The sequence below is a fragment of the Convolutriloba macropyga genome, chromosome 9, assembly GCF_964194025.1.
Source record: "Convolutriloba macropyga chromosome 9, txConMacr16.3, whole genome shotgun sequence".
Lineage (NCBI taxonomy): Eukaryota > Metazoa > Xenacoelomorpha > Acoela > Convolutidae > Convolutriloba > Convolutriloba macropyga.
The window spans coordinates 61,200,848-61,219,345 of NC_134476.1; the positions used below are offsets into that span (position 1 = coordinate 61,200,848).

Sequence of the window (18,498 nt, forward strand, 5' to 3'; positions counted from 1 at the left end):
CCACGAAAAATAAACCCCACGAAAAACCCCACGAAAAATAAACTAAAAATTTTAAATAGGAAACAAACATTTATTTTAAATTTTAATTTTGGTCGTGATAATGTGTTTGGTTGTGATAGTTTAAATCAAGTCCCACGGCCCGCTAAGGCATGGCCATGGCTAGCGAGGTGTTGTCTTCTGATTTTCTAATTAGGCTAACAGTGAGGGGAATCTGTCGCCCAGAAGATCAATCAAATAAAATAACCAAAGGTTTTGAATTAATGAAGCAAGCGTTACCTTGTTACTCTGATATTTCCCCTGTTCCACTTTTGTATGCTGTTGCAAATTAGATTGCCTTGAAATAAGTTAATTCACAATCGGGCTCGTAATATCAATTCTAGTTATATGGATAACTAATGTAAGCAAATTACTTGTACATCAATGGAAAGGACAAACTTAAGACAATTTATAATAGTAATTAAAAAAAACAATAACCGCTGTTAACTTCCCAAAGGAACTAAATCGAAATTGCTCACAGTATCCAATTTGGTCTTGCAACTGCAAACTTTCAGAGTTCAGTCTCTCTCTCAATCTCTTCCCTGTTTTCACACAATCTTTTAAACCAACTACATCTGTTTTGTCACACAAAACCAACTACTTTCTCTTGCTTGTGCAAAAATCTCTAATGTGTCTAAAGTTTTGAATTCTCAAAAAGTTCTCCAATATATGCAAAAAATTTCTCTGTGTCACTTCAATTTATACTCAACCAATACGCTCTTATAAGCAAACAAACCTTAATATCTTAAGTAAGTATTGCAACTTACACTTGAAATCTGTTACATTCTGCAGGAGGGCTTTGTCTTCTATGCAAACAAATCAAAATCAACTTATGTTCTGTCATTCAACTGCTACCAACCATTGTTCAACTTCTGCTTATCTTTTTAGTAAACAACCCTTTTACTCTTATGTAAACAAACCCACTTCTCTTTATCTCATGTATGCAGTTGAAATATCAATCAGTGTTTGCTTAGTAAAAATTAAACGTTGCTCTGAAATGTTCTTATTCCTCTCTTCCCGCTATTAAATTAACCAGCTGCAATGAATCCCTGTCAAAAATCATGTGTTGAACAAATAACTGAACCCAATCTTAAACCAACGACCAATTTTAATGTCCAATATTGAAATCATTTCATGCAATTCCTTGTAACTATACACTCCGATGAGACCAATTTTCCTGAAAACCTAAAAATGTGACATCTAGGGGTCATCCAACTGTCACCCGTCCAAAATGAGTGGCCAAGTTGATAAAACTGATTGTTGTCATGAAAATTTCTCTCTTAGTTTTACTTTCCCACAAAATGTCATGGACTATTTCCAAATTGAAAAGGAGCAATAACTGCGCACACTTTTTATTGACCCAAAAATTCCAAACTTATTAACTCTTGAAGTAGTGGTCAAAAGGTCTTCGGGTAAACTTTTCAAGTAAATATAGGGTGTCAACATCCTACCTGCAAAGTTTCATGAAAAACCAACCAGCAGTTGCGAGTCGTTTGCAAATTGAATTTTTCAAGAAGTCGTGTCGACCAGAATCCGAAAAATCCCAACTCGGGAAAAATGATCGGGGTAAGTTTGTTTTGTCACTAATTGTCCCCGGTTATCATTTTGTTACCATATCAAAATTTTTTGTGGGCCAGAAAGTTGTATTTTTTGGTTTTCGACTTTTGGTTCATCCCACAGCGCCGGCGTGCAGTCAGAATCTGGGGTTAAAAATATCACCAATCGAAAGCCCTTAAAAAGTTACACTAAACCTCCAAGAATCATAGGGCTGCTACCAATACTCCACGAGCAACTCAAATTTCAAGTTCAACAACACATGCGTGCGCTAGATCCGTGTAGACTGGTGTGGCGCGTGTCAAATCGGGCATTAAATTTGGATTCCTCGTACACAAATTAGTCTTTCTCCCAAATTCAAGGACAACCCGATTTCAATTTTTCGAAAAAAACTACTTCATTTTAGATGCTAACTACCTTCCTGTGATAATTACCAATAATCTCAAAGATCACCATTTTGCATTCTAAATGTTTCGCATTATCATGCAAAATCTTAGTTCATAGGTGCTTGACATTACGACTGATTAATCCCACTATTTCTGACTCAAATGGTCGTATTTCACAGTAAAATACCTAAAAACTTTCCAATCACACTACTTCCGGTGTTAATAACTGGAGGATGGGTGGTCTGATTGGCCTTAGAATTAAAACCGAAATAGAGAACCATTAGGGGTCCACCCATCATTGATTTGTTATCAACCAATAATTCCTTCCCATCCCGGGGGGATCGGACAATTTCTGTCCCACGGTATTTCGAATAACAGATAAACTGCACTTTTTTCAAATTGCAAATGAAATTTACCCACAACTTTCTAAACCCTTCCCATGATCACCCATTATATTACTCTACAAGTACTTGCTAATACGATTGGTTTATACCGTTATTTTATCCATAAACAATCAAATTTTTACTTAGAATATGAAAAATTTTGAATAACACCACTGTTGGTGCTTATAACTCAGTTCAAAAAAATGTAACTGGCCGCGCATCCCTATTATATATGGACAATCATTAGGGGAACATGGCCACAAATTTTCAGAGTCCAATGATGAACATAAGTTAACGAGTTGAGGCGTACCATATTTAGGGTGCCCATTATTTTGCAAATTCAAAATGGAACTTATATGAAACTTCAAATCAAAATTCCAATTCTGTTCTAAGTGTCTAGTTCACTTCAAATGTTCGCTCTCTAGTTTTTCTAAATTTAAATCACTCATTTTGACTTTGGCCTGACGCACAAATACAATTTTGCTAAGTGAACAAAATATATCGACAGCTCAATATGCTTTTGTTCATTAATTTGTTTGTTTAAGATATATCACTCCTCAACTCCACCTCTCCTGCGCCTTCAAAACAATAACCCTTTAACAGAGAAGGCTTAATTCAAACACCTAGTTAACTTGTCTAAGTTGACCTAAAATATCTAACTTACTCGCAGTATCTGCTTATGACAATTTCCGGTCTCCCTCCTAGATCATTATTCTCCCGAATAATTGCAAGGCGTTCTCCTATAAACTTTTATAGTCAACAGTTCCAGTAAATTAGTCTAACAACTCCGCAAGTGATCAAAATTTTGGCTTGCAATTATCAAATTGACTGCACTAAAACTTGAATGGCCGTTGATTAAATCAGATTTGAAAACACTTTCGCATTTTCGCATTTTAACAAATTCTGGCCATTGCCTTTGACATACTAATTCACGGGGAACCCCAAAACCACTAAAGTAGGAAAACAAATCTAAATACTGATCTACCAAAGTTACACATTTCCCTAAATCATCTTTTTTTCTTTGAAAAAATTTTTCCGAATTCTATTGTGCTTGATCAAATTTTCCAAATAAAACAAATATAAGCAATGGAGGTAAAAATTCGGTAAAAAGGTTTGAATATCTTAGCTATCAGCGTCCCTCTCATCTTACACTCGTGCACCGGTATATGAAATATGAAAAGCTTCTTCCTCTGATACTTGAATTGATGTCCACCTTTTTTCCGCTGTAGCTGCCATTTCTCCTGTAATCCTGCCTTGACTGCTGCCTTGATGCTTCGAAACTACTCCACTTTTCTTTCCAGCTCAAAAATTGGTTTTCTAGCAAAAACTTTGCAGTCTCCGGAAATCGCGATGCAGTCTTTTCCATTTTCTGCTCAAATTTCATCGAAAACCCACTAAATTCCTCCCTCATGAGCTGTTGATGATCAAAAATACAATCGCGCAACCCTCTCACCATTAACTTCTGCCTTAATTTCCCTGTTCAGTCAATTTCAGCACTTTCCTCTGGATGCCCATCCGTTGGTTCGACGCAAACACCATCATTAAGCTTACTTTCATACAATTTCGATTGCACCCATTCCTTCAGTTCCTTTCCCAACTGAGCAAAATTACTTCAGTCACCTGCTTTTTTATCGTTTTGACCCTTACTTCTGTCATTCAGATACTAACTGCCAATCAATTCTTCCTGAGCTAGTCCAATTCACCAAAGTGTACACAGGGCACTCAGTGGTACAAATATGTATCTCATCAGCCACGTGTGTTGCATTGCAGAACTTTTGGTCCAAACGTCCTGTTGTTAACGTCCCCGGCTCCCAACATATCGTTTCTGCTAGCTTCGACAATGAGCCAAAATTGCTTGCTTTTGCAGTTACCTTGTCGCATACTACTGAGTTCAAACTTGCGGCAAAACTAGTCTTGCTACTCGCATCGTTGGCATCAAGTTCGTCTAAATGCAAAAAATATTTATCCGAATTACTTTCAAACAAATAGTCATCATCTGACTGTTCATCGCTTAGCTCCTTAGACTCTGCTGACATTAAACTATCCTTTTCAATAGCATGATGCTCATCTGGTCCACAATACTCGACACTCCGCGCGATGATCTTTTTCTGTGGGAACTTTTCTGCTTCAACTTTTCTGCTAAGCGCTGCTTTATAAATTTACTGATTCTTTTGACCACAATATTCCTCAGTAAACTCGACCTCAGTTCTAGTTTGCACTTCATAGCCGTAACCCGGACTTCTCATTTTACTACCACTCTCCGCAACTCTCGTATCTTCCAGTTCTCCGAACAGATCATTACTAAAAGCTCCTATTCCTGATACACCACAGTCGGACCCAATGCCAAACCATTCAGAACCTTTGCCAGTTTGCCGAAATTCGACCATTAATGCAGTGTCAATGCTTCTACTTGCATCAACCATCTGTCTGTGAGAACACTGCTTTCACGTTCTCTGATCCGCAGAATCACTGGTTTCAATGAATTCCGCCCTACTTCCCGCTTTTCCTCTAACAAACAAATTGTAGCTTCGCTCATAAAAAAATTGTAGCTTCACTCTTGTCAAACTGATACAGCGTCTCTGTCAATGTCCATGCTTGTTTCGCTGGAGTCGTCCGCCAAAAACTTCTTGGTAAATCACTTACTAGATTCAGTGTCTGCCCACACAATTTTGTGAGAAACAACTTCAACATCTCTTCTTCCGTCCATCCAAGATAAATGCCAGTGCTCAAACAATGTTCACGCCAATCTTCTCAAAATTAGTAGCCTGGTGAAGGAAAACGCTTCACCAATTGAAAACCAAACATAAATAAACTATTGGTAAACCAAATTGCAAATGTAAGTCAATTTTCGGTGCGCTCTTAGCGGTTTTTCCAACGAAAAAATTTGCAGGCTCTCAAAATTTTGAGAAAAAAATTTACAGCTTTACAGCAAAAAATAACAAAGGAACAAAGCCCACTCAGGAGCGCAACTGTCGTCTTCAAAAATTCTAACCAGGCAAACAGTGAGGGGAATCTGTTGCCCAGAAGATCAACCAAATAAAATAAACCAAAAGTTTTGAAACGGTGAAGAAAGCTTAACCATGTTACTCTGATGTTTACAATCTTCCACTTTGTAGGCTGTTGCAAATTAGATTGCCTTGAAATAAGTTATTTCACAATCGGGATCGTAATATCAAATCTAGTTATATAGATAACAAATGTAAGAAAATTACTTGCACATCAAAGGAAAGGACAAACATAGGACAATTTATAATATTAATTAACCTAACTTAAATAAACAATATCCGCGGTTCACTTCCCAACGGAACTAAATCAAAATCTCTCACAGTATCCCAACTGGTCTTGCAATTGCAAACTTTCAGAGTTCAGTCTCAATCTCAATCTCTTCCCTGTTTTTCATACTATCTTTTGAAGTTTTGTCACACTAAACCAACTACTTTCTCTCGCTTTTGCAAAATTTTTTGTTTCTCACTTCAATATTTACTCAATCAAAACGCTCTTATCTTGAGCAGACAAACCTTAATCTCTTAAGCAAACATTGCAATTTATACCTGAAGTCTGTTACATTCTCTAGGAGGGCTTGGTATCATATGCAAACAAAAAAATATCAACTTATGCTCTGTCATTCAACTGCTACCAACCATTGTTTAACTTTCTCCTTATCCTTTAGCAAACAAGCTTTGCAATCTTATGTAACCAAACCCACTTCGCTTTATCTCATATATGCACTTGAAATGTCAATCAGTCTTTGCTTAGTAAACATTGAACAATGCTTTGGAAAGTTTTCATTTCACTATTTCTGCTTTCCAAGTAACTAGCTGCAATCAATCCCTGTCAAAAATTATGTGCCGAATAAGCAACTAAATCCAACTTTAAAACAAAAGCCAATTGTAATTTCCAAGTTTAAAACCATTTCATGCAATTCCCAATAATTATAAAAGCCGATGAGATCAATTCTCTAAATTTGACATCTAGGAGTCATCCAAAGGACACCCGTCTAAAATGACGGGTCAGGTTGATAAAACTTATTATTGTCATGGAAAGTTATTTCATAGTTTCACTTTCCCACAAAATTTCATGGCCTTACTCTAAATTGAAAACGAGCAATGACTGCGCACACTTTTTTTATCGATCTCCTGGATGACTCCAAAATTTCAAACTTATTAACTCTTGAAGTAGTTGTCAAAAAGTCGGTATTTTTTAGTAAATATAGGGTGCCATCAACCTGCTTGCAAAAGTTTCATGACGAACCAACCAGCAGTTGCGAATCGTTTACAGTTTGAATACTTATTAGGAGTCGTGTCAACCAGAATCCGAAACATCCGAAATCGGGAAAAGTGATCGGGGTGGGTATATTTTGTCACTAACTGTCCTGGGTCATCATACTTTTACCCTATCAAACTTATTTTGGGGGCCAGAAATTCGTATTTTTTTCGGCTTTCGGGTCATCCCTCAGCTCTGGCGTGCGGCCGGATTCTGGGGGTAAAATTACCGCCAATTGAAAGCCCTTGAAAAGTTACACTAACCCTCCTAAAATCATAGGGCTACTACCAATACTCTACGAGCAACTCAAAAATCGAGTTCAACAGCACAGGAGTGCGCTAGTTCTTTGCAGGCTGATGTGGGGTCAAATCTGGCATTAAAATCGAATTCCTCGTACACAAATTAGTCTTTCTCCCACATTCAATGTCAATCCGATTTCAATTTTCCGAAAAAATACTACTTCATTTTAGGTGCTAACTACCTTCCTGTGATAATTACCAATAATCTCAAAAATCACTATTTTGCAAACTAAACGTTTCACATGATAATGCAAAATCTTAGTTCATACGTGCATTACATTACGGCTGATTAATCCCACTATTTCTGACTCAAACGGTCATATTTCACAGTAAAATACATAAAAATTTGCAAATCACATTACTTCCGGTGTTAATAACCGGAGGATGGGGGGTCTGATTGGCCTGAAAATTATAGCTGCACTAGGATATTATATAGAGGTTCCTCCGTCATTGATTGGTTATCGACCAATACCTCCTTCCCATCCCGGGGGCATCGGACACGTTCTGTCCCACGGTAATTCGAAAAACTGATATATTGCTTTTTTTAATTTCAAATTGCAAATGAATTTTACCTGCAACTTTCTAAACCCTTCCGATGATCACCCAAAATATTATTTTACAAGTACTTGCTAGTACGACTGTTTTTTTTTCATCCATATACTTTCAAATTTTTTCTTAGAATATCAAAACTTGCGAATAACACCACTTTTGGTGGTAATAACTCAGTTCGAAAAGATGTAACTGGCCGTGCATCCCTATTATATATGGAAAATCATTAGGGGAACATGGCCACAAATTTTCGGAGTCCAATGATGAACATAAATTAGAGAGTTGAAGGGTACCAGATTTGGGTTGCCCATTATTTTTGAAATTCAAAATGGAACTTTTATGAAATTACAAATCGAAGTTCGAATTCTGTTCTAAGTATCTAGTTCGCTTCAAATGTTCGCTCTCTAGTTTTCTTCTAAATTTAAATCACTCATTTCGACTTTAGCCTGATGCACGAATACAGTTTTGCTAAGTAAACGAAATATATCGAAAGCTCAATATGCTTTTGTTCATTAATTTGTTTGTTTAAGATAGATCACTCAACTCCGCCCTCTGGCGCCTTCGCAACAATAACTCTTTAAGAAGGAACGTTTTTTTCAAACACGTAATTAACTTGTCTAAGTTGACCTTAATGATCTAACTTACTCGCAGTATCTTTTTATGACAATTTCCTGCGTTCTACACGAGGCATGAGCAAATGATCAAACGCACTAAGCGCGCAGCTCGTGTGAAATCAGGTGGGGATTTGTTTCATATATCTTAAATTAAGTGGGGGGTTTCCGAGAACAGAATTAACCTTCTTTTTTTTTAGCTCTGCAGCTTTTTTTATTTACTACATCCAGAATTATCCCGCTTTTTAATGAAAAATTAAGAAATCTCGTTTAACTTGACTTTAAATAACTCTTTTAAACAGCTTTAAATAATTTTAGATAATATTTAGATCGAAATAACTTTCAAAGTATTTTCAAATAACTATCTAAATAACAATTTAATAGCTTTGATATAACTATTTAAATAACTTTAGAGAAGTGATAAGCTGTCATCTCAAAAACAAGTTAAAAATTTTCATCAAACCAAAATCAACAAAGCTCCGATTCAACATTCGATTCAACCCGTCGACTGTTTAAGATAAACGAGGTTGCTGAGTTTGATTGATTTTTTGATTTTGACATAATTGAGGACACACTTTAAAAGGTCGGAATTCTCTTAATGTGACATCTATCCTATGTCAATTTATTGAATAGCCGCGTCAGCAATTCCAGGCGGTTATTATTGCGCTACTATTTTTTTCTATCGTCTAACAGAATTTTGTTCGTCTTACCCTGAATTCTTGGAATTGACTTTTCCAATGACTTCAGTGACTTCGTTTGCCTTACAGTTAAAATTTTGTTTGTGACGTTATTTCTGCTTTTAATTCAATTGCGTGACTTACCTCACTCAAAATATTGACTTCTAAACTCACTTATGGAACTTTAATTTTTATGAACAGTTGCTAATTAAAGGTCAAAAGTGTGTGTAGAATTTAAAATTCAGCTAAGGTGGTTCGGGGGCCTTAGCCTCTAAATTCCGACAAGTTTTGAATATAACTTCCAAGTTTTGATATTCTCTAGGTTAGCCATCTAGGCGATTTTAATTCTCTCAAAACCTTCTGTCCTAACTAACTTATAGCGAAAAACGGGCATAATCTTATACTCAGAAAAAGTTAACTTACACCAGCTAACTTCTAGTACTTCTGCCTACAGAGAAAAATTATATCAAAAACAAGCCGAAATCAAACTACGAACTCTCTGTCTTACCAACAGAAAGGAGAGACTTCACTTACAAAATTAAACTGAAAAAAAGCTCTAAAATCTACAAAAATCAAGCGGTATATATATATATATATATATATATATATATATATATATATATATATATATATATATATATATATATACTCCGCAAAAGTATATAATAGAGACATAATCAAGTCCGATTTCTTTTTAAACTAATCTTATGCAAAAAAGTCCCAAAAAATCACATGGCTGAATTAAGTTTATCCCCAATTTGGTAAGTAACCACTAATTTGAGCTGAGTGTTTTTAACTTTCATTAAAATTTCTAAATACCCTCAGTTTAGACAATGTCAGAATCGCCATTAGTAATCAAAATCAATATTTGTTCAATAAACCATTTAAAAAGTTCTAACTTAATTGGCCATTATTCTTTCATTAAAATTTAATTCGTAACTTCTGAGAAATAACCCAAGGTTAGTACTTTGCTAAAATTTCTTAAGTTTTTTTGATTTTCTTAAGATATCTTAAGTTAGAAATTCCATTTCAACAGTGTGCATCTAAGTAGTGCGAAACTTATATGCCCTAAATCCTGAGTAATAGAGTCTTGAGTTTTAATATCGAACATTAATTTTGAAAAAGCTCCATCAGGGCTTTTTCCTTGTAGAGCAAGTGTGTCTCACAAAAATTACAGTCCGAATCTAACCAAGAAAGTCTGGTGGTCTTTTAAAAAGCTGGTGGTCGATCTGTCAACCTTATTTCTTTTGTTGGTTCAATTCATGGTAGGCCACAAGCGTCTATCGTGGCTTTTTTCCGGCAATCTGCCGGCTATGCTTACATTTATGGTTCAATACTAGATTTATCATAATTTTAGCATATGTGACATTGGAATGTGATAAATCTTCACTTTTTGCGCTTTTCTTCAGAGAAAAATTGTCCTGAACAATTGGAGAAAATTAAGAAGAATCAAAATATGTGAAGTTGTGCCAACATGAACAAAGGGGTCTTTCCGATTAAGACCCCCCCCCCCCCCTCCCAGCTTCGTGGTCAAATAACCTATAGCCCCCCAATCATGGCAATTATACCATAATGGGGGGTTATATAATTTGGGGGGGGGGGGGGGGGCTATAATGAGAAAGACCTGAACAATTTTACAAGGAGTTTAAATTTAGGCACAGACACTAATATTGAATACGGTGACTTCACAGACCATAACAGTGAGAAAAGGAAAATCAAAGGGACTGCCAAAATACACGAAAAGTATGACAATAAAACCCATGCAAACGACATCGCCATCATCACACTCTCTGAAAGGGTCCCCTCATCAAACGTAATCCCAATGTGCACAAAGACCTATAGAGACTCAACCCTTGCTGTCTGTGGAATGGGTTCTACAAAGGGCGGAAAGCCATTTGTTTCCACTGATTCCCTTTTAGAAGTCAGGTTACGAGAAGTTGACTGTCACTCATCTGGACTGGGGAAGTCCAGTGAATCGCAGATTTGTTTGGTAGGAGATAAAAAAGACAGTTGCCATGGAGATTCAGGAGGTCCAGTCTTTCCAGTCTCTGAAACAGACAAGGCACAGTGTTTATATGGTGTGGTCAGTTATGGATCAGACAATTGTGATGGGTATGGTGTGTATTCCAGGGTTTCACACTATCTGGACTGGATCAAGAAAAACATGAAGTAATTGGTTGATGTTTTTTTGTACATTTTTTGTCAGCTCTAAGCTTTCCAGTTAAGAAAATTCACCTCTCATTGAAAATAGCCCCAGTCTCTTTTATAAAACTGTAGTTGGTTCGTTTGAAGCTGATGAAATATAAATGGATTGCTATACGTAGAAACAAAGCCATTGCCAACGTAACAACGTCGTTTAAACAGCATCAAACAAGTTTAAATATTATTTAAACAAGTAGTTTACTTCTAAATGTAAGAAATACGTTTAATAAACTTCGCTTTTTTAAAAGAATTAAGACGGTATCCGACGAAAAACTATACATAAATTAAGAAAAAAAATGTGAATTTGATTTAACGACCAAACAAAGGAACTTGAATGATCACAAAGTGAATCCCTTTTCTGAATTTTGAAGAGGAGATGGTAAAAAAAATTGATGATTGCCTCATTTGTATCCGGTCATCGAGAAAATCCACTCCCTCCATATCTTCTAAACTAACTTTGTGTAAATAAATAAAAAGATTTGACGTTACATCAATGCACATCTATGATCATCTTTATGGCCCATCTATTCTTGACTGTTTGAAAAAATGAAAACTTCAAAACAAAAACAATCAGAATCTCGAAATTTGCGAAAACAACGCTTATCGAAAATCTCGCCTACTCGTTTTTGCCAGTAATTTGATCCGTCTTAGAGTTTTATATGATACCAAATATTTTTGCACCCAACCACGGAGTGTGAAGTCAAAATTCCAGTAAAGCAAAACTGCCCAAAAAATTACGTGACATTTTTCTAATTGGGAAAAACAAAGAGAAGCTAATACAGAAAAAAATACGATTAAAAATTATCGAAGAGTCATCTGAAAACTGACAAAAAGCATGAAACAGGTTCTAATAAGCACTTCAGAAACTTCGCTGATTCAGTGCTCGGTTACAAAGACAGGGATTTTTTAAAATCAAAAGATGTATATATATATATATATATACATATATATTCATATATATATATATATATATATATATATATATATATATATATATGTATATATATATATATATATATATATATATATATACTGAGACATACACACAAACATATACACATATAAATACACACAAACGTAGCAAATAATTTTTTTAGATTGGTCGGATTACGGAAATGTAAATGGGAAAGTTCTGATTTTACTTGCGAACTGTTACTTCTATTTAATTAGAAACCATTTTGCTTACTATTTGAAGGCTTCTACCTTAACAGTAAGAACAAAAAAGTCAATGCAAAAAAAATAAAAGAATAATTGCCAAGGAAATATATGGTCAGAAAAAAAACATTAAGACGCAGTTGTGGAAATTTAACAGCAGGATTTAGGCTAAAAGAAGCTATGTAAAGGCACATGACATAAAATTATAATACAAAAGAAGTGAAACAAAGGTAAGTAAGAATTCACATGAAAGCAATTGGTTACAAATTTTGTTTTTCCTTCAAATATTGAGAAACATTTTTCTGTCTATTTAAAATTTGTCCAATATTCACATTTTTACGGAAAACGATAGGCGTCTAACAGAATTACTCAGCACAAGTATCTTCAAAAACCAATTGTATGCCAAAACAAATGATTGAGTTTTCCTCAAAGTTTAATTATTTCAAAATGATGTTTTCGTGGAAATTTTTACATTTATATTGCTATGCATTTGTTTCAAATAATTTAAAAGTTTCGGTGCTGGTAAGATTTTTTGATGAATAGTATTGGTGGAAAACATAAATGCTTATAAAAGAAAAATGAATTGAATGGAGCCTCAAATAGAGTCTATAATGAACGTTCCGTTTTCTAAAAATAAAAATGAAACAATATCTTTTGGTGAGTGGAGTAGTAGCAACCTAACTTTTTCTTTCCGTTAAAACTCCTAAATAGAGAAAAAATTTTACTCCAGGAGTCCAGTTACTAGTTCTTAATGTTGTTGAGTTATTTAAATCGTACTAAAGAGTTAGATTTATTATGAATCTGAAGCTCTGAGCGCTACCTGGACATCAGAGTTTTTTTTTGGGATGAGTGGTTGTTTCGGATTTGTCTGGTTGGTCGCAAGTTGTCCATGTGATCTGAATGTGTGAAGCGTGATCAAAAATGCTCAGTTTTCTGAAATCTTGTTAATGAAAATAACAATAAGAAGCAGTGAAACAACTTTGCTTTTTAATCAATATATAAAAGCAACGTATCGTAAAAAAAACAAAAAAAAACAATCTTACTAACAAAAAATTTAAGTTTTGTACAAAAAGACAAAAATAAAACCGCAAAAAATAACTCAGAATAAAAAATTTAAATTACACCAGATGTTTCAGGAAGAATTAAGGATATACCAAGAGAGAATTCCAGAATTATTTAGATGATGTGTCGCAATGAACAAAAAAAAGTTTTTAAAAATTATTCTGGAGTTTTCTATTTGTTTTTCTATTTTTAAAAACTACCCGGGTCAAGGTTTGGCGGTGAATTATCGTAAGAAATGCGGTGAAATGCGGCGAAAAAATTTAACCGCTTATTTCTTACATCTTTTTGCGGTGAATGCGGTGAATAACGGTGAGTTATTTATTTTCACCGCGTTCTCAGTAGTCTTACAAAAAAATTTCCTTACACTGGTTCGAACCTGTTACTTCCTACAGGCCTTCAACTTCTTATTCCACTGCGCCAACTGTAACGTATTTCTATCATATTTCTTGAGAATTTAAATCAGATTAAGTAAAAGTTTTAAAGCAAATGTGGTGAATTGTTTTTTTTTCACCGCATTCACAGCGTTTCCTACATTAATTTGCCACAAAAGTTGATGCGGTGAATTTTTGTAAGAAATGCGGTGAATTTCGCGGTGAAATATTTCTCTTCACTGCTTTCTCCGCAATCACCGCATTTCTTACAAAAATCCACCGCATTCACCGCATTTCTTATAAAAATTCACCCAAAAACCTCGACCCGGGTATTGATCCTTTGAAAGTTTTTTCCAGCTCTTCTCTTCTGATAAAATTGTTATTTTACCAACAGAAGCCATTGAATGACCTGAAATCAGCTTTCTGGTCGTATACAGCTAAAAACAAATAGTTTTGATTAGATGTTTTCTTTCTTTTAGGTCACAAGGTCTCTGAAATTTGGAACAGTGATAGCTCACTTTGAAACCCAGTCAACGTTTTTCCAAGGTAGCATTAAGATTTTATTTTATGGTGCTCAAAAGATTTCCGAGTATTGTAGATGGCATACTAAGGAGTTGATCAAGAGAAAGAAAAATATCTTGTCAACGGAATTTTTAAGTTAAAGAAGTATTTAATACCCTGTACCATTTTTGTTGGGCTGTATTTTACTTCAGTTTAAAATAATAACTGATTATCTAGGATTAAACCTAAGTATTTTTCTTCCAATTCTCCTTAATTTCTTGCGCATGGACTATAAAAAAATCGCGTTTGGACTTGCAATGATTTATTACCTGGGTTTAATTGAGCTGTTAGGAATTTTTAGAGTTGTCTGGGCTGTTTCGCAGGTGCGGCCATTGGTCTGGGCATTGTTTTACTACATAGCTGTCTGGTTTTTCTTCATACTCCGTTCGTTAGTTGCCTGATCATAAATGAACGACCTGGGAATGGTATGATTGGCGACCAAGAGATGTCGGTGAACAAACGCACGAATATCGAGAGCAGACGAGATCTCAACAATGGAGTGTATCAAATTTGGAGAGCTTGTCGGTCGTCTTTTGCTTGTATTGTAAATTGATCTTGCTCAATTTGATTGAAATAAAAAGTAAAATCTATTTATCTTGAAAAGTGTCCCCATGCCACAGTTTGACTCCGACAATAACTCAATAACTCCGAAGCATTTTTTTTTAAATTGGGGGAATGAGGGTGCATAACGTACTGGGGTTGGCACTAAAGGAAAAGATTTAAAAAATTGCGGCCGCTAATGTGTTTGTTCGACTTTGCTTGAATATTTCTAGTTGCATATCCTAATATGTAACCCTAAAACGGATCCACAATAAAAACTGCGGAATTGAAAAATATTTTTGATGACTGAGTTTGAGAGATGTTGTGAGAGTGTAATTTTGAGACTTGTTTAAGTTTCTGTTTTGAACCCATTCCTTCTCCCACCATCTGTTCACTTTGTATGTAATTGTGTTTAAGTTTTCTTTGGTTGCAATTTACAGTCTACCCTAGTTGATTGAGGACGGTTATCTTGCAAGATCTTGCAAGAATCTTGCAAGAATCTTGCAACACTATGCATCATCTTGCAAGACTCTTGCAAGATTCTTGCAAGATCTTGCAAGATAACCGTCCGAAATGCAAGAGTCTTGTAAGATAACCGACCATCTTACAAGACTCTTGCAAGATAACCGTCTTGCAAGAAGCGCCGGAAATGTGCCTTAGCTGCTGCATGGGCCTCTTTGGCTTCTTTGAAGATTAGAGAATAGGATTCGACCTATTCTCTAACCGTCAAAGAAAAGAAGAGAGACCCTAAAATTGCTAAGGCTAAAACGTATAAATAGGAACATCATCTAAATGCGCAGAAGGGGTCACAGAAAGGGCAGGGGGTTTTTTGCGCTGCAGCAGGGGTCACAGAAAGGGCAGGGGGTTTGTGTGCTGCAAAAGAAAGCAAACAAATATAAATAAGAACATCAGCAAAACACAAGCACATGAGAGGGGGCACAGAGGAGGGGTGGGGTTGAAGCGCAAAAGAAAAGGAGCGAGAGAGAAGGGTGGGGTTAAAAAGTCCCAAAAAATCACATGGCTGAATTAAGTTTATCCCCAATTTGGTAATTAACCTCTAATTTGAGCTGAGAGTTTTTAACTTTCATTAAAATTTCTAAATAACCTCAGTTTAGACAATGTCAGAACTGCCTTTAGTAATCAAAATCAATATTTGTTCAATAAACCATTTATAAAGTTCTAACTTATTTGGCCATTATTCTTTCATTATAATTTAATTCGAAACTTCTGAGAAATAACCCAAGGTTAGTACTTTGCTAAAATTTCTTAAGTTTTTTTGATTTTCTTAAGATATCTTAAGTTAGAAATTCCATTTCAACAGTGTGCATTTAAGTAGTGCGAAACTTATATGCCCAAAATCCTGAGTAATAGAGTCTTGAGTTTTAATATCGAACATTAATTTTGAAAAAGCTCCATCAGGGCTTTTTCCTTGTAGAGCAAGTGTGTCTCACAAAAATTACAGTCCGAATCTAACCAAGAAAGTCTGGTGGTCTTTTAAAAAGCTGGTGGTCGATTTGTCAACCTTATTTCTTTTGTTGGTTCAATTCATGGTAGGCCACAAGCGTCTATCGTGGCTTTTTTCCGGCAATCTGCCAGCTATGCTTAGATTTATGGTTCAATACTAGATTTATCATAATTTTAGCATATGTGACATTGGAATGTGATAAATCTTCACTTTTTGCGCTTTTCTTCAGAGAAAAATTGTCCTGAACAATTGGAGAAAATTAAGAAGAATCAAAATATGTGAAGTTGTGCCAACATGAACAAAGGGGTCTTTCCGATTAAGACCCCCCCTCCCAGCTTCGTGGTCAAATAACCTATAGCCCCCAATCATGGTAATTATAACATAATGGGGGGTTATATAATTTGGGGGGGGCTATAATGGGAAAAACCTGAACCATTTTACAAGGAGTTTAAATTTAGGCACAGACACTAATATTGAATACGGTGACTTCACAGATCATGACAGCGAGAAAAGGAAAATCAAAGGGAGTGCCAAAATACACGAAAAGTATGACAATGAAACCCATGCAAACGACATCGCCATCATCACACTCTCTGAAAGGGTTCCCTCATCAAACGTAATCCCAATGTGTACAAAGACCTATAAAGACTCAACCCTTGCTGTTTGTGGAATGGGTTCTACAAAGGGCGGAAAGCCATTTGTTTCCACTGATTCCCTTTTAGAAGTCAGGTTACGAGAAGTTGACTGTCACTCATCTGGACTGGGGAAGTCCAGTGAATCGCAGATTTGTTTGGTAGGAGATAAAAAAGACATTTGTCATGGGGATTCAGGAGGTCCAGTCTTTCCAGTCTCTGAAACAGACAAGGCACAGTGTTTATATGGTGTGGTCAGTTTTGGATCAGACGATTGTGATGGGTATGGTGTGTACTCCAGGGTTTCACACTATCTGGACTGGATCAAGAAAAACATGAAGTAATTGGTTGATGTTTTTTTGTACATTTTTTTGTCAGCTCTAAGCTTTCCAGTTAAGAAAATTCACCTCTCATTGAAAATAGCACCAGTCTTTTTTATAAAACTGTAGGTGGTTCGTTTGAAGCTGATGAAATATAAATGGTATACGTAGAAACAAAGCCATTGTCAATGTAACAACGTCGTTTAAACAGTATCAAACAAGTTTAAATATTATTTAAACAAGTAGTTTTTTCTAAATGCAAGAAATACGTTTAATAAACTTTGCTTTTTCAAAAGAATTAAGACGGTATTGTAAATTAACAAACATAGTAACCGACGAAAAACTACACATAAATTAGGAAAAAAAGTTCTGAATTTGATTCAACGACCAAAAAATTGATGATGAATTTGCCTCATTTGTATCCGGTCATCGTGAAAATCCACCCCTTCCATATCTAATCTAAACTAACTTGGTGTAAATAAATAAAAAGATTTGACGTTACACTCAATGCACATCTATGATCACCTTTATGGCCCATCTATTATTGACTGTTTGAAAAATGAAAACTTCAAAACAAAAACGATCAGAATCCCGAAATTTGCGAAGACAACGCTAATCGAAAATCTCGCCTACTCGTTTTTGCCAGTAATTTGATCCGTCCTAGAGTTTTATATGATCTCAAATATTTTTGCACTCAAACACGGAGTGTGAAGTCAAACTTCCAGTAAAGCAAAACTGCCCAAACAATTACGTGACATATTACTCATTGGGAAAAACAAAGAGAAGGTAACACAGAAAAAAATACGATTAAAAAATATCGAAGAGTCATCTGAAAACTGACAAAAAGCATGAAACAGGTTCTAATATGCACTTCAGAACTTCGCTGATTCAGTGCTCGGTTACAAAGACAGGGTCCTTTTTTAAACTCAAAAGAGGTATATATATATATATATATATATATGTATTCATATATATATATATATATATATATATATATATATATATATATATATATGTATTCATATATATATATATATATATATAAATTTAAAATTATATACATATATATATGTATATCATCAACGTAGCAAATAATTTTTTAAATTGGTAGGTTACGGAAATGTAAATGGAAAAGTTTTTGATTTTACCTGCAAACTGTTACTTCTATTTAATTAGAAAACATTTTGTTTACTATTTGAAGGCTTCCACGTTAACAGTAAGAATCAAAAATCAATGCAAAAGATTTTTTTAGCAAAATGAATTAGAGAATAATTGCCAAGGAAATATATGGTCAGAAAAAAACAAAAAGACGCAGTTCTGGAAATTTAACTGCAGGAGTTAGGCTAAAAGAAGCTATGTAAAGGCACAAGACAAAAAATTAAAATACAAAAAAATTGAAACAAAGCTAAGTAGGAGTTCACATGAAAGCAAT

At 35.1% G+C, this 18,498-nt stretch overlaps 2 protein-coding genes across 2 annotated transcripts in view; both read left to right on the forward strand.

Annotated features, from left to right (window-relative positions):
- Positions 1-11,191, forward strand: part of LOC142346284 (uncharacterized) — an 84,966-nt gene extending 73,775 nt beyond the window's left edge. The window contains exon 6 of the mRNA XM_075398798.1: positions 10,414-11,191. Within this exon, the coding sequence (XP_075254913.1) occupies positions 10,414-10,931 (518 nt within the window). The 3' untranslated portion in view covers positions 10,932-11,191. The remainder of the gene's footprint in view (positions 1-10,413) is intronic.
- A 3,345-nt stretch (positions 11,192-14,536) lies between these two features.
- Positions 14,537-17,090, forward strand: LOC142346285 (trypsin alpha-3-like). Its single transcript, XM_075398799.1, has 2 exons — positions 14,537-14,630; positions 16,573-17,090. The coding sequence occupies exons 1-2, from the start codon at positions 14,537-14,539 to the stop codon at positions 17,088-17,090; spliced, it is 612 nt and encodes a 203-aa protein (XP_075254914.1).
- The last annotated feature ends 1,408 nt before the right edge of the window (positions 17,091-18,498 follow it).